Here is a 23474-nt window from a genome sequence, read left to right on the forward strand (position 1 = left end):
TGGATAGGAGCATGTTGAGTTGGGTGTCAAATGAAAGCTAAGACTCTGTATATTGTTTTCAGAAATTAAGGCATGTATACATTTTAACGATTTTCCATCCTAAAAGAATTTGGACCAATCAAAGGCTTTGATTTCTGGTCAAACAGATGGAAAAGGGGTCATACACAACATCTATCAGGAAAAAAAGTATTGAAAAGGTGTAAGAAATACAATGAAAGACAATCTCTCTCCAGTTGGGTTACTGACACATAGCATGACGCCTACCCTCTTTTCATTTACTGACAGTAAAGCATCCTCACCTACTGAGCACCGACCGACCACTGGACGTACATAGACTTTGAAAAGTAGTTGAAAATTTGGTCGGTCCGCCCTGGCCCGAAACAAATCTGAACCAATCACAGACGTCTATGTTTCAAAAGTTTGGACAGCACAGTGCAGTAGAGTACAGTGCAGTAGAGTACAGTGCAGTAGAGTACAGTGCAGTAGAGTACAGTGCAGTAGAGCACAGTGCAGTAGAGCACAGTGCAGTAGAGCACAGTGCAGTAGAGCACAGTGCAGTAGAGTACAGTGCAGTAGAGTACAGTGCAGTAGAGCACAGTGCAGTAGAGCACAGTGCAGTAGAGCACAGTGCAGTAGAGCACAGTAAAAGAAAAGCATCAGTACAGTATATTCATTCCATACTGATGCATTTCTGTATAGTACAAATCAGGGACCCATTCTGCTAATTCTGTTACTGGATGTAAATCCATTTCACCTACTGTAGTTCAATAACCAAAATAAAATGCTTTCAAACTCAAGGTGTGATGTCAAAGCTGACACCCCATTCTTTCTGCCTGCAGACATCTTTCAATCTTCATTCGGTCAGATAAAAAAACGGAGGGAGATTTTACTGTTACCACACAAACCAAACATTTCATCTGCACAGTTCTTCCAGTAACAGTTTTGATTTCTTATGTGTAAATTATTCAAAGTAGTACTTGTGCATAGATTTGTTTGGTTTGTTAAACCTTGAAATAAATGTTTTTTGTTTGGCATACATTTTAAAGTGAAAAAATCTGAATCAAAGCGTAATTCCGTTACTGTGGAATTTCCCTTTCATATCTGAGCATGGCAGCCCCCACCTCCACCCTGCCACCCCACCCCACCTCCACCCTGCCACCCCACCCCACCTCCACCCCCCACCCCATGGTACATGGGAATTGTGTCATAGAATGAACATTGGTTGTTGTTTTATCTGGGGCGGCTGGTAGCCTAGTGGTTAGAGTGTTGGGACAAGAACTGAAAGGTTTCTGGTTTGAATCCATGAGCTGACTAGGTGAAAAAGCTGTTGATGTGCCCTTGAGCAAGGCACTTAAACCTATTTGCTCTGGATAAGAGCATCTGCTAAATGACTGAAATGTAAAATTTGTTATTAAGTAACTAAGAACAAATGCTCAACGTAAAGTATCGAAATAAATGGGACTTCTCTTGCAATTTCCTGTATGTAACATTCAGAATCCTGTTATGACAACCATGAATAAAAGAGTTACAGTATGTAACATTTTTCAAGATGAAAGAGTACTACCATACTCAGGGTCAGCTAGAGACGTTGCCAGGAAGTGTAAGTACCGGTGGGTCAATAAATAATATTCCCATGGCCCAGAGAGTGACTTAGAAGGCAGCGAGAGAGAAACAGATGTGTTGAAAGTAATGGTTTTAGAAGATTTAGGTTGGTAACAACAACATGGAAGAACAGGACTGCAGGCAACTGATCCTACAGAGGAAAAAGGCTGTGAGGCTGGGAGGGGACGAGAGCAGCGAGGTGAGGTGGTGACTCTCTGGGAAAGCTATATAAGAGCTGATCTGTGTGTGTGTTAATGATCAGCTACCCGGGACAGATGGCTTGTCGTCCACATTCAACTCTCTTCTCTCCTCTCTTTCCTCACAGTCTTGTCTTTATTTCTTGTGCTTTTTCCCCTCCCTCACTCCCTCCCTCCCTCTTCCCAGAACCTTCAGAGTCTGACCAGACACTGTGTGACTCCCATGTCAGAGGCTGCTGACACAGGGCTCCACAGTAGCTTAGCTGTTCTTCTGAGCTTCCTGTTAGAATGAGCAATAGGAACACTCATGTTGTGTGGTGGGGGGTCTCAGTCCCCGTCCCTGCCCCCGACCCAACATTGCCACAGGGGTGTTCTCTCTACTGTTATAAAGGCCAGGGTATTAGGAGTCCTTCCGTGAAAACATGACTATTCCTTACTACAGTATTGACCAGATAGGAGTCTTGACTTTTCAAAGACAAAGACTTGGGGGCAGACAGCTTGAATTAGTACTGTATCGTCATGCTGCATTGACTCACGGTATCAGAGTCAGACCATCTTTTATACAGGAAGGCACTTAACCCTAATTGCTCCAGTAAGACGCTCTGGATAAATGACTGTTAAATGACTCAAATGTCAAATGTCAAATGAAACAAACACTTCAGTCAAAGTTTCATATGGCCAGAAATGGTAGCATTCACCATCATAATAACAAAAGTAGTAATTCAGAATCTGCAGTGTAAAAGTGGAATGAGCACATTATGTTCTCTCATATTAACTGGATTAACGCACCAGACAGAATATACTTTTTAATTCCCAACTTAATTATTGTATATTATTTGTATTTGGTCCTGGTAGCTAGAATAGAATAGAATAGCTAGAATAGAATAGAATAGCTAGAATAGAATAGAATAGAATAGAATAGAATAGCTAGAATAGAATAGAATAGCAGCTTAATCTGGTTTAGAGCACTCACTTCAGTCCTACCCCAATAAATCATTCATCCTAACAGCTGTATTCATGAGATGTTGGCTACTGTCCAATGACATGTCGCTGTGAGACCCATTTACCTCCACACAGCTAGCAAGATCAAACATCTTCCCGGTCACTCTACCATCAATCAGCTGTGAATTGTGAATGTCTAAGCTCTCCAGTTCAACGTCACAACACCTCTACGCTGCTTCTCTTATGTTCTCTGGTGCAACAACAAACCTCCGGCCATAGATGAGAAAGAAACCATTTATTCAAGTCTACGACCGTCATCTTGTAACAGATCCCGTGATGTGTGTGTGATATTTTAAAGGGTGCCACTCCGTTCTCTTCTCATGCCCCCAAGGGTAGTTTGTACTGTATATCTGTGAAGAAAGCTGAGCACAGCTTTTGACTGACTCATCTGTGACAGAACAGTTAAAGAGACTTGAATAAAAGGCCACCGTGTTCACCAGTATGAAACGCTGAAGGTGCAAAACATTATAAATGAAATAACTATGTGAAATTGGCTGGTTAAGTTGAGAAGTTAAAATGAAGAGACAGAACACACCACACCACAGCACAGCAGAGCAGAACAAACATCAGCTGTGCAATGCCTGAGACTTCTGCTCTGATGTGAATGTTTGAACCCTGGTCTTCTACTTGCCGTGACTGTGTTAACCTGCTGAGCTAAAGTCTAGAGTAGACATTAGACAACCGGTCTCAGGCAAAGGTTTTACTCAAGACTCATTTAACTTCCTCAAACTACTTTTGGGTAAACATTTACATAATAGGACCTCAGCAATGCATTTATATACAACATAATACTCCATACTTCAAAAGCAATAATAACACTACCAACAATGGGATTCACATGAAAAATAGTTGTGCAAATCATCAGTACAAATGTGGCATTAAATGTCCTCAAATCCTTCAGCCGATACTATTTTGTCAACATTCCACAAGTGACTTCAACTTTTGCAACATTGTTTTATTAAATATCCACAACAACCCAGTCTGCACATCACTCACTGTCAGTGTTGCCTCCACTTAGTGCATGCATGCCCAACTTATTTAGAGAGAAAGAAATTCGCGGTGTGCAAACTGCAATAAATTAATGCAATTTATGAGAGTTATATCGCATATTAGACTCCCTGCATTATCTACTTACCTCCACTTCTTTAGCCGGATGGATGTTGCTGCTGACTGTCTGCACCTCCGGAGAGCAGTTCGCCCTCTTCACGACGAGGTAATACTGGTAATCCTTGGCCACCACCATGCTGTCACTTTCCCCGGCCAGAGAGCTTGTGAATGCGGCAGGGTAGTCACAGACACGGTCTAGTCTTCCAGCCGCTACTGTGCTCGCCAGGGCTGCTCGAAGTCAACTTCCACTAATGTAAAATCGAACAACTCTTCCTGTGAACTCATCCCCGGCGCGTCGTGTCCGTCTACTCTGCTGCTGTGAAAACCGCGACTGCCAGTAGCGAGAGCCTCTGTTTCGGTAGTCAAATAAAAATGATCCTGCGGTGCGGTCTCAGCGTGTATTGGTATCTCACGCGAAACGAAAGCGCTGCGCACTGGAGAGAAATAACCCCTTCACCACATTAACCACATTCGAGTTGCAGAATGTGTGCACATTGTGCATTATTAGGGGCAGTTCGAAATGTAGGGGGGGGGGGGGGAATAAAATGCACCCCCATCCCCAGCATTAAACATATGACCCTCCCCCTCAAAAGTAAAAAATGAATTGCACAACCTCCACCCTCATATAGAATTAACTCAAAATAATGTTTGCGACAACACATAACAAAAACTGTAGTGACCCTGTGTTTATAAGCGTGGATATTATCATATGACTACTTGGGAGCATATGTGGCCACATTATTATAGGAAGACTTGGGAGAATGATGATCCGCCACAGACAGCACATCTCAGAATCCTAACTTAAAGTACAACCAGACTGGTCCGCTTCTGTGTTTTTCTAGACCTTAGAAACTGTCGAGAGTATACCCACGACTGATCCAAGTGGACCCAAATGGAATGAAATATTCAAATCACAGGGCTTTTGTGCGGTTATTCAATTGATATTTTCAATGTAGTTTACAGCCTAGAGTAGAATTCTACTCACTAGAAAAGAATGATGCAATTATTTATTGCATTGTGGTGTTGTAGGATAGTCTAGGTAGGATAAGGGTATTGTCCCTAAACATGATAAATAGGGGATATTTTTGAGCTGCGTGTCTCATGTCTTCACTGTTCTTTCATGAACAATGACACAGCTGGCCTCTGCTTATATTGAACATTGGTACAGCTTTGAATGATTTTATGTGTTGTATGATACTAGTTAGCCTATTGCCGATCTGGACAAACGATCCATCTAGCACTATTGTCACTAAGAATAATGATTAGATGGCAGGATAGACAGTCTATCCTATATGGACCTGTGGTATAGTTATTGCGCGGATAAGTGTAGCGCATAAGGGAAGTACCAAAACACATTGATATAGGGGAGGCACATGCACGGAGATCAGGAAATCTGTCAATGATGGAAGAAATTATATAGTAAAACATGCAAAAGTGCGAATGTAAACCAGGGGTAAAATGCACTACCTTCCACTGTGCCCCCCAAAAAACCACACAACGCTGCCCAAAGCAAATAAAAACAAGTTTGATAACCCTCCCCTATTTTGGGAACCCCCTCACTCACCAACACAGTACATTTCAAACTGTCCCTTATTCTTCCTAAAGCACTGCAGGTCCTGTGATTGGCTCATTCAACTTTTATTTTTCTATTGGTACCATTTTAAATGTCAAGGTCACACGGACAAATCCAGTGAAATGCCTTTCTTGCAAACTCAAAACTCAACAATGCAATAATCAATTTTAAACATATCCTCTGTTAGGACAGACTCTCACGCCATGCACACCATGTTTTAATAAACTCTGTGTGTCCTGTGCAGTATGGAAAAGCCATATTATTCTATTTAAAGTTCCTCAGAAAAAGCCTTGGAACATAAACCCTGAGTCCTAACTCTGACTGCTCCACCTGGGGTGCATGCTGCGTTTTCTGATTTGGTCAAATTATAGAAATAAAAACAGAGAAAGCATTGCCTTTCCTGCTGCTGATCTAGTGGCTTCATGGATGGATGGAATGCTATTAATATTATATTAATAAACATTACTTAAAAATCCTGCTGAAAATCTGGTATTTCTATGTCAAACGGTTTTGTTATATTTCAGTCTTCTTCGATGTATATAAAGTGTAACATTGGGATGCAAACTCAAAATTCACCTCTATATCTGACATGGTACAGGTATCTTCTTCTTTTAAGTGTGTGAGGTGTATACTTTTGTTTCAGAGTAGATTTGTTTAAGACAACCAAGAAACACTCTGTGTGACCCTGATTTAGCCCACTTCTGTAAAAGGTCCATTAAATCCCCAGCAGCTCCCTGTGCACAGTGCAGACTCCTGTTTCAGAAAGCAGAGGTGGGGCGCCTTGCATGTTGTGTTTTATGATTTGTTTAAGTAATGGTGATCCACAGCAGCGGTTCCCAAATCCAGTTTCAGACCAGCAGGAAATGGATCCCACTTTTAAGAGTCTTTGTTCTGGAGGGGTTGAGAAGTTCCTGGCTTTGTGTTTTCCTATAAGACCAAGGATGTGTGTAGGCTAGGGCCTAGGCCAGGGGGAGGAAAATGTGTTGTGTGTGTGTGTGTGTGTGTGTGTGTGTGTGTGTGTGTGTGTGTGTGTGTGTGTGTGTGTGTGTGTGTGTGTGTGTGTGTGTGTGTGTGCGTGGACCTGCCTAGCCCCTGTCAGTCCTCTCCCCTCACACTCGAGCCAAGCTACTGCCTGGCTGTAAACAAACACTGGCTTTCACATTGTCACTCAGTGAAGTGTCACTCAAACCTAACGGCCCCCTGGCCCGCATATTTCAAAACACTGGAGGCCTTAGTTCCAGTTCCATCCACGGTGCCAACAATAGTACAATAGAAAATAGAGTTGGTCTATCCTGACCTGTCTGGGAACTGTATTATAGGTCCAACTAACTCACTGACCCCTGGATTATGTCTGGGTCCAACCTGTTTGTTCCAAGATATATTATAGTTTCCTGTTGTTCAGTAATAAATAAATAGGTCAATGGATATTACAGGTGTACGTTGACTGACATAAATACAAACAGGATATAGGTGCTATATGAAAACTAAAACGGAGCCCAACTGAAAGGATACTACCATAATCAAACAGGACTTTGTATGGTATATGGAAGTGTTCGGTTTGGCTTATGAATGTGTTATGATGTCCTTAGTCCATAAGATAAATATAACCACCATTATTATTATGTAGATACTCTTCAAATAAAGTTTTACGGATACAACTAATATACTATCCATGTCATACCAATGCATAGTGACCCAGTCGGATCTGCTGTTGTTCTATCTATTGGAAATCCACATGGGGACTTCTAATTAGTGTATTACTATGTTGATAATTTAAAAAACTTTTTTAGTCACTTAGCAGACGCTCAATTTACACGAGCAATTAGCGTTAAGTGCCTTGCTCAAGGGCACAGCGACATATTTTTCACCTAATCAGATCGGGGGTTTGAACCAGCAACCTTGTGGTTACTGGCCCAACCTCTTAACTGCAACCATCTGGCAGCAGTTGGCATCACTGTGAGCATGGTATTGAAGTAAACATCATGAATAAAATAGAATATAACTCAGAGGATGAACATTTTTCTTGACATCACAATACAGGATGAAAATAAAAAATACTAGAGAGTAGAACTACATCTGCTGGTAACATGCCATGCGACAATTTCCTCATATTTACAACAACTATTTTTATTCATTTAACCTTTATTTAACTAGGCAAGTCAGTTAAGAACTAATTCTTATTTTCAATGACAGCCTAGGAACAGTGGGTTAACTGCCCTGTTCAGGGGCAGAACAACAGATTTGTACCTTGTCAGCTCAGGAGTATGAACTTGAAACCTTCTGGTTACTAGGCCAATGCTCTAACCACTAGGCTACCCTGCCATGTCAACTTCTCATCAATCTATTTTTGCACTACTTTTTGTGTCATTTCTTGCTTATCCATTTTCTAATCTGTTGTGTGTTTTAAAATAAACGTATAGACGACGGCCCTATTCTGGTGCACACCCGGGTGGCAGGAAACTCTGCATCAACACCTAAAAATTACACCTCGCAATAGACTCACCACAGAATTACATCCTTTGTTCTGGTAAAGAAAGATGAGATGAGAGGAGAATGATGAGAGGAGAATGATGAGAGGACAGAAAGATAAACAGTGATGTTTTTTTAAATGGGCTAGGGGGGAGGGGGGTTGTGTTTGTATGTGTGTGTGTGTGTGTGTGAGTGAGTGTGTTTGTGTGTCAGGGTTCAGATGTCAAGACTGCTACACGGGTCAACGACTCTGTAAAGTCAGAATATAATCTATCCAGCGCCCAGTATGACGTGTGAACTTTCAACTTCCATATGGACAATCAACAAATCAATTAGGTCAATACAGCAGATCAATAAATGACATCGAATAGATTTTTTGTGATTTTAATGTTTATTGTTGGCATTCAGTTATGTGTGATATCTACGAGACATAAGAGATATCTTTTTGTTCCCAACCTTGTCAGGTCCCCCAGGCCTTTTCAGGTCCCCCAGGCCTTTTCAGCCCCCCCAGGCCTTTTCAGGTCCCCCAGGCCTTTTCAGGTTCCCCCAGGCCTTTTCAGCTCCCCCAGGCCTTTTCAGGTCCCCCAGGCCTTTTCAGGTCCCCCAGGCCTTTTCAGGTACCCCAGGCTTTTTCAGGTACCCCAGGCCTTTTCAGGTCCCCCAGGCCTTTTCAGGTCCCCCAGGCCTTTTCAGGTCCCCCAGGCCTTTTCAGGTCCCCCAGGCCTTTTCAGGTCACCCAGGCCTTTTCAGGTCCCCCAGGCCTTTTCAGGTCCCCCAGGCCTTTTCAGGTCCCCCAGTCCTTTTCAGGTCCCCCAGGCCTTTTCAGGTCCCCCAGGCCTTTTCAGGTCACCCAGGCCTTTTCAGGTCCCCCAGGCCTTTTCAGGTCCCCCAGGCCTTTTCAGGTCCCCCAGGCCCTACGCTGATACACATCTGCCCTCAGCTGATGTGCTTTAGCCCATTCTTATGAAGAAAAGAACATGAATCTTACATAATTGTTGCATTTGTTTTATATACTTATTTAGTTTTATAAATCTGCAAACCAGATTTACCTTAAAAAGAGGGGAAATTCCATGTGCCTTAAAAAGAAGAGTGAATAGCGGTAATGAATAGCGGTAATGAATACCGGTAATGAATAGCGGTAATGAATAGCGGAGTGAATAGCGGTAATGAATAGCGGCGTGAATAGCGGTAATGGATAGCGGTAATGAATAGCGGTAATGAATAGCTGTAATGAATAGCGGAGTGAATAGCGGTAATGAATAGCGGAGTGAATAGCGGTAATGAATAGCGGTAATGAATAGCGGAGTGAATAGCGGTAATGAATAGCGGAGTGAATAGCAGTAATGAATAGCGGTAATGAATAGCGGAGTGAATAGCGGTAAGGACTAGTGGAGTGAATAGCGGTAATGCATAGCGGTAATGAATAGCGGAGTGAATAGCGGTAATGAATAGCGGAGTGAATAGCGGTAATGAATAGCGGAGTGAATAGCGGTAATGAATAGCGGTAATGAATACCGGGGGAATAGCGGTAAGGAATAGCGGTAATGAATAGCGGTAATGAATAGCGGAGTGAATAGCGGTAATGAATAGCGGAGTGAATAGCGGTAATGAATAGCGGAGTGAATAGCGGTAATGTATAGCGGTAATGAATAGCGGTAATGAATAGCGGAGTGAATAGCGGTAAGGAATAGCGGAGTGAATAGCGGTAATGATTAGCGGTAATGAATAGCGGAGTGAATAGCGGTAATGAATAGCGGAGTGAATAGCGGTAATGAATAGCGGAGTGAATAGCGGTAATGAATAGCGGAGTGAATAGCGGTAATGAATAGCGGAGTGAATAGCGGAGTGAATAGCGGTAATGAATAGCGGTAATGAAAAGCGGAGTCAATAGCGGTAATGAATAGCGGTAATGAATAGCGGAGTGAATAGCGTTAATGAATAGCGGTAATGAATAGCGGTAATGAATAGCGGAGTGAATAGCGGTAATGAATAGCGGTAATGAATAGCTGTAATGAATAGCGGTAATGAATAGCGGTAATGAATAGCGGAGTGAATAGCGGTAATGAATAGCGGTAATGAATAGCGGGGTGAATAGCAGTAATGAATAGCGGAGTGAATAGTGGTAATGAATAGCGGAGTGAATAGCGGAGTGAATAGCGGTAATGAATAGCGGTAATGAATAGCGGAGTGAATAGCGGTAATGAATAGCAGAGTGAATAGCGGTAATGAATAGCAGTAATGAATAGCAGAGTGAATAGCGGTAATGAATAGCGGTAATGAATAGCGGAGTGAATAGTGGTAATGAATTGTGGTAATGAATAGCGGGGTGAATAGCAGTAATGAATAGCGGAGTGAATAGCGGTAATGAATAGCGGAGTGAATAGAGGTATTGAATAGCGGAGTGAATAGCGGTAATGAATAGCGGAGTGAATAGCGGTAATGAATAGCGGAGTGAATAGCGGTAATGAATAGCGGTAATGAATAGCGGGGTGAATAGCAGTAATGAATAGCGGGGTGAATAGCAGTAATGAATAGCGGAGTGAATAGCGGTAATGAATAGCGGAGTGAATAGAGGTATTGAATAGCGGAGTGAATAGCGGTAATGATTAGCGGAGTGAATAGCGGTAATGAATAGCGGAGTGAATAGCGGTAATGAATAGCGGAGTGAATAGCGGTAATGAATAGCGGTAATGAATAGCAGTAATGAATAGCGGTAATGACGTATAGTAGATGAAATAATACATGTTATCCAATAGCTTGCCTTCGTCTGAATTAAGAAACATGAGTTACATATTTCAAGACTATTTTTAGCAAGTGATGTTTTTTTCCCTTAGTAGCCCTTTCCACTTACAGCCCCCGTCATTCCGTATAAAATTAACAATTTTGTCATTGACGAGCCCCTAAATTGGAACGCAGTGGCTGTACGGTAGCATGCTATACATGGACATCAGAGCTCAGGTTCTCCGCTTCACCCCCTAATCGGGATACTTTTGCACATTTGTTGTTGTCTGAGTGAGGGAAATGCTGTAAGTCAAGAGGAGTCGATGTGTTCTGAAAGATGAGACATTGAGGATTATAATAAATAAATAACACCCATGAGTCCAAGTGTTTAAATTATGCCGCATTAAGCAATAACAATAAAGGCCTGGCAGCAGCAGTTGTGATGTGTGTGTAGCATGAATATATGTGTGTCTGTGTGGATGAGGGTATATCTGTGTGGGTGAGTGAGTGAGTGAGTGAGTGAGTGAGTGAGTGCATGTGTGCTAAGGTGCTGAGAGTCAGTGCAGGTGATCAGTCCAGTTCCTGTGTTCAGCAGTCTGATGGCTTGTAGATATAAACTGTCTCTGAGACTGTTGGTATCAGACCTGCTGCTCGACGGTAAGGGAGTCATTTACAGTATCAACGTTTATGATCGTTGTGTTAGATCCACAGTTAAAAGATGGCATGCCTTCAACCCTGGGTTGTCCTGAACACAATGAGCCTGTGTGGAATTGTGAAGAGAATTAGCTGTGGAAGACTCACTTGAATGCACTCATGACTCTGTTCTATGGGTAACAAAATTACAATCTGTTTGTCTGAAGTGACTTTTGAAAGCCTAACACTGTACGATCATATTTTATAACATGGCTAGCCATGTCGGCAATAGAATAAACATTCAAATTATGCCCACATGGCCCAGATTGCGATTTAAATAGTCATATTTTTGGATTGCTTAAACAACAGCAGTAATTATGTGACGGTGGGGACGCAGGACTGTGTTGCAAACTAAAAAACTAGAAGTGTCCTTGCTTCAGTCTTTCAATGGCATAGCAAGGACCAGCACCTTTCAGTTGAAGGCTCAACGGCATAGCTAGGACCAGCACCTTTTAGTTGAAGCCTCAACGGCATAGCTAGGACCAGCACCTTTCAGTTGAAGGCTCAACGGCATAGCTAGGACCAGCACCTTTTAGTTGAAGGCTCAATGGCATAGCTAGGACCAGTACCTTTCAGTTGAAGGCTCAACGGCATAGCTAGGACCAGCACCTTTCAGTTGAAGGCTCAACGGCATAGCTAGGACCAGCACCTTTCAGTTGAAGGCTCAACGGCATAGCTAGGACCAGCACCTTTCAGTTGAAGGCTCAACGGCATAGCTAGGACCAGCACCTTTCAGTTGAAGGCTCAACGGCATAGCTAGGACCAGCACCTTTTAGTTGAAGGCTCTAACCTTGAGTGATAAAAGTGCATTGAAATCACTTAGGAACTGTGCACATTTTGGAGAGGTGTGTGTGGCCACTCATTTTCTTATCTTGCACCTACTCCAAAATGTTAATGAATATTCTTATTATGTTACTGAATGTATCTGGATTATTTTCAGACTTAGTTATTGACAAATGCTGTGAAAAAGTTCAGAAATTTAAAATGCACATAAAATCAACAGTGGTTTGGATTCAGTCTTGTGTCAGGTGATCTGTTGTGTCCTCACCTTTGGTCTGATCATTTCCCCACAATCTCTGAAGTGTTTTCTTTCAATTGTTACCATGGTCATATAGTATGTTTTTTTTAAATAGTTCTTCTGTAAAAAACATTCACATTCAGTCCTATCCATATAGTTCAGTCAGTCAGACAGGCAGTCAGTCTTTCAGGCAGTCAGTCAGGCAGTCAGTCAGTAAGGCAGGGAGTCAGTCAGTCTGTCCTGTCAGTCAGCGACTCAGTCAGTCAGTCAGTCCTTTTCTGTCCTGTCAGTCAGATAGTGAGTCAGTGAGTCAGTCAGTGAGTCAGTCAGTCAGTGACTCAGTCAGTCAGTGAGTCAGTCAGTCAGTGAGTCAGTGAGTCCGTCAGTCAGTGAGTCAGTGAGTCAGTCAGTGAGTCAGTCAGTCAGTCAGTGAGTCAGTCAGTCAGTCAGTCAATGAGTCAGTCAGTCAGTGAGTCAGTCAGTCAGTGAGTCAGTCATGGCGTTCATGATAACCTTCCACCCACTAGAGAGTTACAATTGATTATCAAATCCTCTCCTCTGGCAGTTCTGTAGGTCCATATCAGTCAGAGCAGCTTGTGTTAGCTCTTCACACCCCATCCCTTGTCTGAAACAAAAACATGCCTTCTGCCCCTGAGGTATTCATCTGGAAGTGACATTCAAACAACATTGAATGAGGGAACATAAGCATACTTCTTCACTTTGATACATTTTTTAAATAGAAAGTATTGGAAACCAGATAGACGTCATTTCTAACCTGTCCAACCCAATATTCTATTATTATTAGTGATGGGGGAAAAATCGCTACAACAACATATCGCAATATTATTTTGGACTCCAAGTATTTTGTTGTTTTTCTAGCTAGCATTAGCTAACGTTAGTTGGCTGTACCTGCGCCAAAATGTTGGTATTTTTAGCTTGTTCTCCATCTTCTTTTTAAATAGTGAGCCAATGTGTTTTCAACACTTTTATTTCCATGCCTTGTCTCCCTGCAGCAGACATTTAGTGAGCAAAATGTTTGGAACATCAAATTGCAATAAAATTGATGTATCGAATCGCAATACATATAGAATCGTACGAATAGCAATACATATCGTATCTGCACCTAAGTATCGTGATAATATCATATTGTGAGGTTCTTGGCAATTCCCAGCCCTATTTTCTATCCTGAGTCATGAACACTGAGGGAGCTCAGCTCAGTGAAGCCTGTCTGTCAGGCTGAGTAATGCTGTTAGCCTGGTGAAGAGTTTGTCTGGCAGGCTGAGTAACGGTTTTAGCCTGGTGAAGAGTTTGTCTGGCAGGCTGAGTAATGGTTTTAGCCTGGTGAAGAGTTTGTCTGGCAGGCTGAGTAACGGTTTTAGCCTGGTGAAGGGTTTGTCTGGCAGGCTGAGTAACGGTTTTAGCCTGGTGAAGAGTTTGTCTGGCAGGCTGAGTAACGGTTTTAGCCTGGTGAAGAGTTTGTCTGGCAGGCTGAGTAATGGTGTTAGCCTGGTGAAGAGTTTGTCTGGCAGGCTGAGTAATGCTGTTAGCCTGGTGAAGAGTTTGTCTGGAAGGCTGAGTAACGGTTTTAGCCTGGTGAAGAGTTTGTCTGGCAGGCTGAGTAATGCTGTTAGCCTGGTGAAGAGTTTGTCTGGCAGGCTGAGTAACGGTTTTAGCCTGGTGAAGAGTTTGTCTGGCAGGCTGAGTAATGGTTTTAGCCTGGTGAAGAGTTTGTCTGGCAGGCTGAGTAATGGTTTTAGCCTGGTGAAGAGTTTGTCTGGCAGGCTGAGTAACGGTTTTAGCCTGGTGAAGAGTTTGTCTGGCAGGCTGAGTAACGGTTTTAGCCTGGTGAAGAGTTTGTCTGGCAGGCTGAGTAACGGTTTTAGCCTGGTGAAGAGTTTGTCTGGCAGGCTGAGTAATGGTGTTAGCCTGGTGAAGAGTTTGTCTGGCAGGCTGAGTAATGCTGTTAGCCTGGTGAAGAGTTTGTCTGGAAGGCTGAGTAACGGTTTTAGCCTGGTGAAGAGTTTGTCTGACAGGCTGAGTAATGCTGTTGCATGATGAAGAGTTTGTCTGGCAGGCTGAGTAATGGTGTTAGCCTGATGAAGAGTTTGTCTGTCAGGCTGAATAATGGTGTTAGCCTGGTGAAGAGTTGTCTGTCAGGCTGAAGAGTTTGTCTGGCAGGCTAAGTAATGGTGTTAGCCTGGTGAAGAGTTGTCTGGCAGGCTGAGTAATGCTGTTAGCCTGGTGAAGAGTTGTCTGTCAGGCTGAAGAGTTTGTCTGGCAGGCTAAGTAATGGTGTTAGCCTGGTGAAGAGTTGTCTGGCAGGCTGAGTAATGCTGTTAGCCTGGTGAAGAGTTTGTCTGGCAGGCTGATTAACGGTTTTAGCCTGGTGAAGAGTTTGTCTGGCAGGCTGATTAACGGTTTTAGCCTGGTGAAGAGTTTGTCTGGCAGGCTGAGTAACTGTTTTAGCCTGGTGAAGAGTTTGTCTGGCAGGCTGAGTAACGGTTTTAGCCTGGTGAAGAGTTTGTCTGGCAGGCTGAGTAACGGTTTTAGCCTGGTGAAGAGTTTGTCTGGCAGGCTGAGTAATGCTGTTGCATGATGAAGAGCAGAATGAAGCAGTCGATTGAACAAATCAAATCAGTTAGTGATACATGCCTGCCTAAGTGACATTGTTTAAAGTGGCTAGTGATACATTTTTACATCAATTTCCATCAATTTCCATTATTAAAGTGAGCTGGAGTTGAGTCAGTCTGTTGGCAGCAGCCACTCAATGTTAGTGGTGGCTGTTTAACAGTCTGATGGCCTTGAGATAGAAGGTGTTTTTCAGTCCCTGCTTTGATGCACCTGCATTGACCTCGCCTTCTGGATGACAGCGGGGTGAACAGGCAGTGGCTCGGGTGGTTGCTGTCCTTGACGATCTTTATGGCCTTCCTGTGACATCGGGTGGTGTAGGTGTCCTGGGCAGGTAGTTTGCCCCCGGTGATGCGTTGTGCAGACCTCACTACCCTCTGGAGAGCCTTACGGTTGTGGGCGGAGCAGTTGCCGGACCAGGCGGTGATACAGCCCGACAGGATGCTCTCGATTGTTTTATCTGTAGAAGTTTGTGAGTGCTTTTGGTGACAAGCCAAATTTCTTCAGCCTCCTGAGGTTAAAGAGGCGCTGCTGCGCCTTCTTCACAACGCTGTCTGTGTGGGTGGACCAATTCATTTTGTCCGTGATGTGTACGCCGAGGAACTTAAAACTTACTACCGTCTCCACTACTGTCCTGTCAATGTGGATGGGGGGGTGCTCCCTCTTGCTGTTTCCTGAAGTCCACGATCATCTCCTTTGTTTTGTTGACGTTGAGTGTGAGGTTATTTGCCTGACACCACACTCCGAGGGCCCTCACCTCCTCCCTTTAGGCCGTCTCGTCGTTCTTGGTAATCAAGCCTACCACTGTATTGTCGTCCGCAGACTTGATGATTGAGTTGGTGGCGTGCATGGCCACGCAGTCGTGGGTGAACAGGGAGTACAGGAGAGGGCTGAGAACGCACACTTGTGGGGCCCCAGTGTTGAGGATCAGCGGGGTGGAGATGTTGTTACCTACCCTCACAACCTTGGGGGTGGCCCGTCAGGAAGTCCAGTACCTAGTTGCACGGGGTGGGGTTGAGACACAGGGTCTCGAGCTTGATGATGAGTTTGGAGGGTACTATGGTGTTAAATGCTGAGCTGTAGTCGATGAACAGCATTCTCACATAGGTATTCCTCATGTCCAGATGGGTAAGGGCAGTGTGCCTCCTCCATATTAAACATTGGGCTGATGCCCTGAGTAGTGATGGGAGACTGAGTTAATTAACTAGGGAGTCACAGTCCCGTGGTGTTGCGATAGAAGTGTGTGTGTGTGTGTGTTTTAGATGGCATTGTGTGGTTGTTATTGGGGATGACAGGAATACTAATTTAACCATATAAAGCAATGGGCACCAACAGATCGATCTTAAAGGCATTCGTAGTCAATCACCAAACATTTCTGTAAAAAACAACAAAGATAAAGCTTTGTGTTCCTTTTATATATATTTTTTGATTCAGCAGCCATTTCATGTGTCTGAAGGTAGAACTCTGTATTCCCGGCAGGCACAGAGAGAAAATCAAGTGCACCTATAGGCCTAGCGCTGGCCAATCAGATAGCGCAGATCACCGTGTCTGCACAGTTTCCCCCCACATAGACTGTAAAAAGAAACCTTGAGTGCACAGCAAAGTTGACAATGAGATTTCAAAACTTTTAAAACCATGACTAGAGAGAGACTCAATGAATACAGAAAAGAACTGCCATTTCTATAAGTATGTTTCTGTTTAAGTTGTTATTCAGCACTGTCAATACTTTGTCAAACACTTTTATAAGCCATAAAATGTGTGTTCTCCCTACTTCCACTCACGCTACAACCAGCACTGCAGCTGTAATGAATGAGTAGCAAAGTGTTTCCATAAGCTTGGTGAGTTGGTTGTGAGGCAGCCTCACCGCAGCTCTCTCCCTCCCCTCAGACTGATCATCAGATGCCATCAGTCCAGTAAAATAAAATAAAAGCAAATAATTGTGCTCACAACAAATGATCTATTACCAGTGTGATTATACCTACATTTTAAAAATATAATTTCAAAATGGTCTGAGAAGAACACCATAGGCAGGGCAATTCAAGCATAGCCAATATGCAGTGACAATGTATTGGTGTCACGTTCGTTTAGAGATGGATTGGACCAAGGTGCAGCGTGGTAGGCGTAAATTGTACTTTTATTTAAATGACACCGAAACAAGATGTTTTTTTAACAAAAAATGAACGTAAAGCTACATGCAGTGCAGAAAGTAACTACACACAAACCAAGATCCCACAAACTAAAGGTGTAAAAAAGGCTGCCTAAGTATGATCCCCAATCAGAGACAATGATAGACAGCTGCCTCTAATTGGGAACCATACCCAGCCAACAAAGAAATAGAAAAACTAGAATTCCCACCTAAATCACACCCGACCTAACCAAATAGAGAAATAAAATGGCTCTCTAAGGTCAGGGCGTGACAATTGGGCCTATAGCCTACTACACAAACCTCATTGCTACAGAACTGTTTTTAATTGGTTAATGTTACATAGGCTTATGTTTTTTAAGATCATGTTTAAATTTTAAAAAATAGAGTGGAAGATCTCAGCTTACTTTTAGACCAAAATTGAAATTGACTCAGAAAGTAATCTGGACTCAGAAAGTCATCTTGACTCAGAAAGTCATCTTGACTCAGAAAGTCATCTTGACTCAGAAAAGGTTGGTGGCCACTGATATAAAGGATGCTTCATACTCCATTCATTTAATTAGAGGCAACGTATTGCCGTATGTGTGTGTGTGTGCGTGCATGTGTTTGTGTGTAAGCGTACGTGCATGTCTGTGTGTGTGTGTGTGTAGGCAGGCTTGGTGTTATACAAACAAGACTTACACCAGGAGAGCAGCTATCTGTCAGACTATCAAATTACAGTCAGTTTCATCCCGTGTGTTTATTTACCGTAGTGCAAATGACAGGACTGACTGACTGACTGACTGGCTGACTGGCTGACTGGCTGACTGGCGGACTGACTGGCTGACTGACTGGCTGACTGACTGGGCGTTCTCTCTGTTCTGTCTGTCCTTGTCTATCAGCCCGCTATTTTACTCTCCATGTGGCATATGTCTTCAATTCAATACAATACCACTAAATTACTACTGTACAATGCCCACCCTGCTGACACCTTCTCATCACAGAAGTCATCATTATGCTGTCGCTCTGTAACAGTTTCATTTAGACCCTTTCATTAAGTCAACATCCCTTCAGCGTTGTAGCCATGTACATAGTTGCTTCTCTATAGCCCATCTAGGGCATGATATTTGTTAGCCTCTATGGAATCGGTGTCCCACCCGTGGGACGGTTGAGCTAACGGGTCTGATCCTTAAGAGATCCTTAATATTATGTGTGAAGGAATTCCAAACGGTGTGTGAGCTGAGGACAGGAATGCAGTGTGTGTGTGGATAAACAAGTTCCTCAAACCAGCTGTGTTTCACATTTCACATACTGTTCTGCTCAAGACAGATAATCACAGCCTTGTATTTGACATATTACAAGCTACCTGTTTTGAAACTGATAATACATTACATAAAATCTGAAAAAACGAAATGACATAGGGACATTAAATGTAAACATACCGTTCCAGTAAAAGCTAGTTGAATAATAAGTGACTATGATTAGTAATTCATAGTAATAGTAATTAGTAATAGGGAGGTTGGGTCTCTCTTTGACTTCAAAATAGAATAATTGTTCCAGAGGCTGAGAAGCTCACTGGTCTGAACTAAAGGCCTGGGTCAAATTCATTTGTGCAGATCGTAGAAAAACGTTTTGCAACAGAACATTATAAGAAGCGTTTTTTTATTGGTACAGGGAGTCTTTCCCTGTTAGTCTGTTTTCGTATGTTTTGGTGACTAATAAATGTGACCCTGTTGTGATAAAAAAGGAGGGTCCTGACTGCGAGCCCTCCTTTATAACATTGATCATCTGGGTGTAAATAATGACTCCAAACTCTTTATTTACATAAGACTTTTACATTAACTAGTTACAATATTGTAACCAAAGGATGACCATCTCATCAATGAAAACCATTCCAGGCTCTTTAGTATCACAGTACTTATGCAGATATAATTTAATATTTAGTACTGGCAGTGTACATATAATCATAAAAAAGCACAAATGAACACATTACCTGGAATGAAATTCACTCTCACAGGTGGCCAAAAATAACTTACTCAAAGCCATGCCTCCAATAGGCGATGACTCCAAATCTTCTGATAGGCTAATAAAATACAAATTGTAGAATAATACTGAGACATCAAAACTATTAAATAACACATATGGAATCATGTCGTAACCAAAAAAGTGTTATTAAACAAATCAAAATATAAATTTTATATTTGAGATTCTTCAAAGTAGCCACCCTTTGTCTTGATGACAGCTTTGCACACTCTTGGCATTCTCTCAACTAGCTTCACCTGGAATGCTTTTCCAGTCGTCTTGAAGGAGTTCCCACATAAGCTGAGCACTTGCTGGCTGTTTTTCCTTCTGCATTCCAACTCATCACAAACACTCTCAAGTGGGTTGAGGTCAGTTGATTTTGGAGGCCAGGTCATCTGATGCAGCACTCCATCGCTCTCCTTCTTGGTCAAATATCCCTTACACAGCCTAGAGATGTGTTGTGTCATTGTCCCGTTGAAAAACAAATGATAGTCCCACTAAGCATAAACCAGATGGGATGGGGTATCGCTGCAGAATGCTGTTGTAGCCATGCTGGTTAAGTGTGCCCTGAATTCTAAATAAATTACTGACAGTGTCACCAGCAATGCACCCACATACCATCACACCATCACACCTCCTCCATGTTTCACAGTGGGGACCACACATGTGGAGATCATCCGTTCGCCTACTCTGCGTCTCACAAAGACATGGCGGTTAGAACCAAAAATCTCAAATTTGGACTCATTAGACCAAAGGACAGATTTCCACTGGTCTAATGTCCATTGCTCGTGTTTCTTGGCCCAAGCAAGTCTCTTCGTATTATTGGTGTCCTTTAGTAGTAGTTTCTTTGCAGCAATTCAACCATGAAGGCCTGATTTACGCAGTCTCCTCTGAACAGTTGATGTTGAGATGTGTCTGTTACTTGAACTCTGTGAAGAATTTATTTGACTGCAATTTCTGAGGTGCAGTTAACTCTAATGAACTTATCCTCTGCAGCAGATAATCCTTTCTTGTGGTGGTCCTCATTAGAGCAAGTTTCATCATAGCGCTTGATAGTTTTTATGACTGCACTTGAAGAAACTTTCAAAGTTCTTGACATTTTCTGAATTAACTGACCTTCATGTCTTAAAGTAATGATGAACTGTCGTTTTGCTTATTTGAGCTGTTCTTGACATAATATGGACTTGGTATTTTACCAAATAGGGCTATCTTTTGTATACCCCCCCCTACCTTGTCACAACACAACTGATTGGCTCAAATGCATTAAGAAGGAAAGAAATTCCACAAATTAACAAGGTACACCTGTTAATTGAAATTCATTCCAGGTGATTACCCTATGAAGCTGGTTGAGAGAATGCCAGGATTTGAGGAATCTCAAATATAAAATATATTTTTATTTGATTAACACTTTTTTAGTTATGTGTTATTTCATGGTTTTGATGTGTTCACTATTATTCTATAATGTAGAAAATAATTTAATAAAAATAAATAAAAAATAAATAAATTAAGAAAACCCCTGGAATGAGTAGATGTGTCCAAACTTTTGACTGGTTCTGTATAGGCCACAAGCCTGGTCCAGGGGCTTCAGCCCCGGTAAACCCCTGCATTAATCCAGCCCTGATTATAGGCTACTGTGGCACTGGCTCTCAAGGTTTGAAGTGGGAACATACTTACACAATTATAGGCTATTTTCTGAACGCTAGCTACTGTGGAAGGTAAGACTGGGCATTTGGCTCATTTGGCTCAGTAGAGACCACACACAGTAATTCTTTAATTCCAGATTTTCCTACAGCAAATCGATGATCTCTCATGAAAATTAACAGAAATTAGAAGTGTTCATTCTCAGACCACATCGCAACACATGCCATGTACAATATCTTGTTGCCAACAGAATATAAATGGCAAAATGAGCTTCGATGGGGCTTGAAACCGTTTGTGTGACTAAGCTGTTGCAGCCACCCCAACCTCCCTTTCCAGATGACAAAACACATTAGGTACTATGTGTCTTTAAAGGGCCATAAAAAAAGGCTAAACATTTCTTTGATGTTAGAAATGAAACACAACCGTGACACTTCATACATATCAAACCTCAGATCTACACTACTGAAGAGGGAGGCCTCTTTCTACCTTAGCACTGGAAATCTATGTTTGTGTTACTTAAGGGTTCAATGTGAACATTAACATCAATTTCCCTTCGTGGAAAGAAAGGGGGCCATGCTGGGTATAAATTGAAACGCTATTGCCTGTGCTTACTAACCACCAACCTGCACACAGATACAGAGACTAGAATAACAGTGTCTAATTTCTAATGTTGCTATAATCTGTGAATATCATTTTGAATGAATGGGATGGCACAAGGCCCATTTTCATCAACTAACCGTAAAGATCTCTGTGACGTTTCACTAACAATGGAATACTGACCATTTCAGAGAGGAAATGTGAAAAGGAAAATGTATGACGACGAGAAAGGAAAACTTGATGAATCATAAAAGGGCATTTCTGTTTTGTCAGTCTGACCTAATTTAAATATGCTATTCCCTCTGTGAACCCAAATGTCACTTTCAACAAGTTGAAATAAGCTGCCTTTGGAGGTGTAAAATATTAGTGAATAAAAAAAAGTGCAAATCTAAATAGTACCAAGTATCAGTCCTATATCAACTCTGCTGTTTGTCACTGGTTAGATACTATACATATGTTGTTATGATTTTGACAGTTGTAATAGTGCTCTGTAACCATCTCTGCATACTGGAGAAGAGAGATGGATAGAGATGTTGGATCTTACTTCGAGCCAGTTTGCTTCAGCAGGAAAATTGTCCTGCAGCAACAGGAAATGTGAATTATTATGTGAAATTATAATGAATGGACATTTTTTGTAGGGGTTAATACATTTTGCATTAGGGATAATCAAGTCTGACATTTTTTGTAGGGGTTAATACATTTTTCATTAGGGATAATCAAGTCTGACATTTTTTGTAGGGGTTAATACATTTTTCATTAGGGATAATCAAGTCTGACATTTTAAAGTGGAAATTACACTAAGACCTTGAATACACTACAAGTTTGCATTTCCTGCTGCGCAGGAACATTCCTGCAACAACAGGATGACCAAATTAAGATACAGCATCTGTAGTGACTCTAAGCGAAGGAATGAATGAATTAGCTCTTCAGAAGATATATAGGTGAAGGTCAAAATTGCTTGTTGATATAGCTCAGCAGCTCAGCTCAGTAAAGTGGCGTTCAAAGATTCCGTATAAAAGCCAGTTCTCTTTGCTGTGGTGCGGTATCAAACAACCTGTCAGAATTTGGGTCAGGAGATGGTGGCGTTACCAGTCAGTATGGTATTAGGCAGTAGAGTACTAGGCAGTAGGGTACAGGCAGTAGGGTACAAGGCAGTAGGGTACAAGGCAGTAGGGTACAGGCAGAATCCACTATCGGAACCATAGCTGAGAAAGAATCCACAATCAGAACCATAGCGGAGGAAGAATCCACAATCAGAACCATAGCTGATAAAGAATCCACTATCAGAACCATAGCTGATAAAGAATCCACTATCAGAACCATAGCTGATAAAGAATCCACTATCAGAACCATAGCTGATAAAGAATCCACTATCAGAACCATAGCTGATAAAGAATCCACTATCAGAACCATAGCTGATAAAGAATCCACTATCAGAACCATAGCTGATAAAGAATCCACTATCAGAACCATAGTTGATAAAGAATCCACTATCAGAACCATAGTTGATTAAGAATCCACTATCAGAACCATAGCTGAGAAAGAATCCACTATCAGAACCATAGCTGAGAAAGAATCCACTATCAGAACCATAGTTGATTAAGAATCCACTATCAGAACCATAGTTGATTAAGAATCCACTATCAGAACCATAGCTCAGAAAGAATCCACTATCAGAACCATAGCTGAGAAAGAATCAGAACCATAGCTGAGAAATAATGTCTCAAATGATTTTAGAAGTTAGAACTCAAACAGAGTTTGACAACCTGTTGCACCAGGGTAGATAACACAGACTATTGAAAGCTCAAACATCTGAAAATGATACTAAAAGCACACACAGGGTATATCAGCTTCTAGTTTGTCTAGATGACAGACAGAGAGGGAAAGAAAGAAAGGCAGCTAACCAGCTACCACAAACACAGAGCTGTCACTGAGGAATCTGAGTAGTAAATTAACAGGAAGTGATTTCAGATAGAACTGGACTGTTGACCAAAATACCACACTGTCCATCATGCTGTTCCACTGGTCAGACGGGTCTGAGCGAACGTGTGATTAGACACATTCAAATACAGACAGAAATCG

The 23474-nt window shown here is 42.1% G+C and overlaps 1 protein-coding gene across 3 annotated transcripts in view; it reads right to left on the reverse strand.

The window, feature by feature from the left end:
- Positions 1-23474, reverse strand: part of arhgef3 (Rho guanine nucleotide exchange factor (GEF) 3) — a 103761-nt gene that overhangs the window by 30479 nt on the left and 49808 nt on the right. Inside the window, exon 1 of one of the 3 annotated variants that reach the window (XM_031828148.1) lies at positions 3937-4373. The exons of the other annotated variants lie outside the window; for them this stretch is intronic. Within the exon in view, the coding sequence (XP_031684008.1) occupies positions 3937-4044 (108 nt within the window). The 5' untranslated portion in view covers positions 4045-4373. Of the gene's footprint in view, positions 1-3936; positions 4374-23474 lie in introns of those variants that run through there. 3 annotated transcript variants of the gene reach the window in all.

This window comes from Oncorhynchus kisutch, linkage group LG1 (genome assembly GCF_002021735.2).
Source record: "Oncorhynchus kisutch isolate 150728-3 linkage group LG1, Okis_V2, whole genome shotgun sequence".
Classification (NCBI taxonomy): Eukaryota; Metazoa; Chordata; class Actinopteri; order Salmoniformes; family Salmonidae; genus Oncorhynchus; species Oncorhynchus kisutch.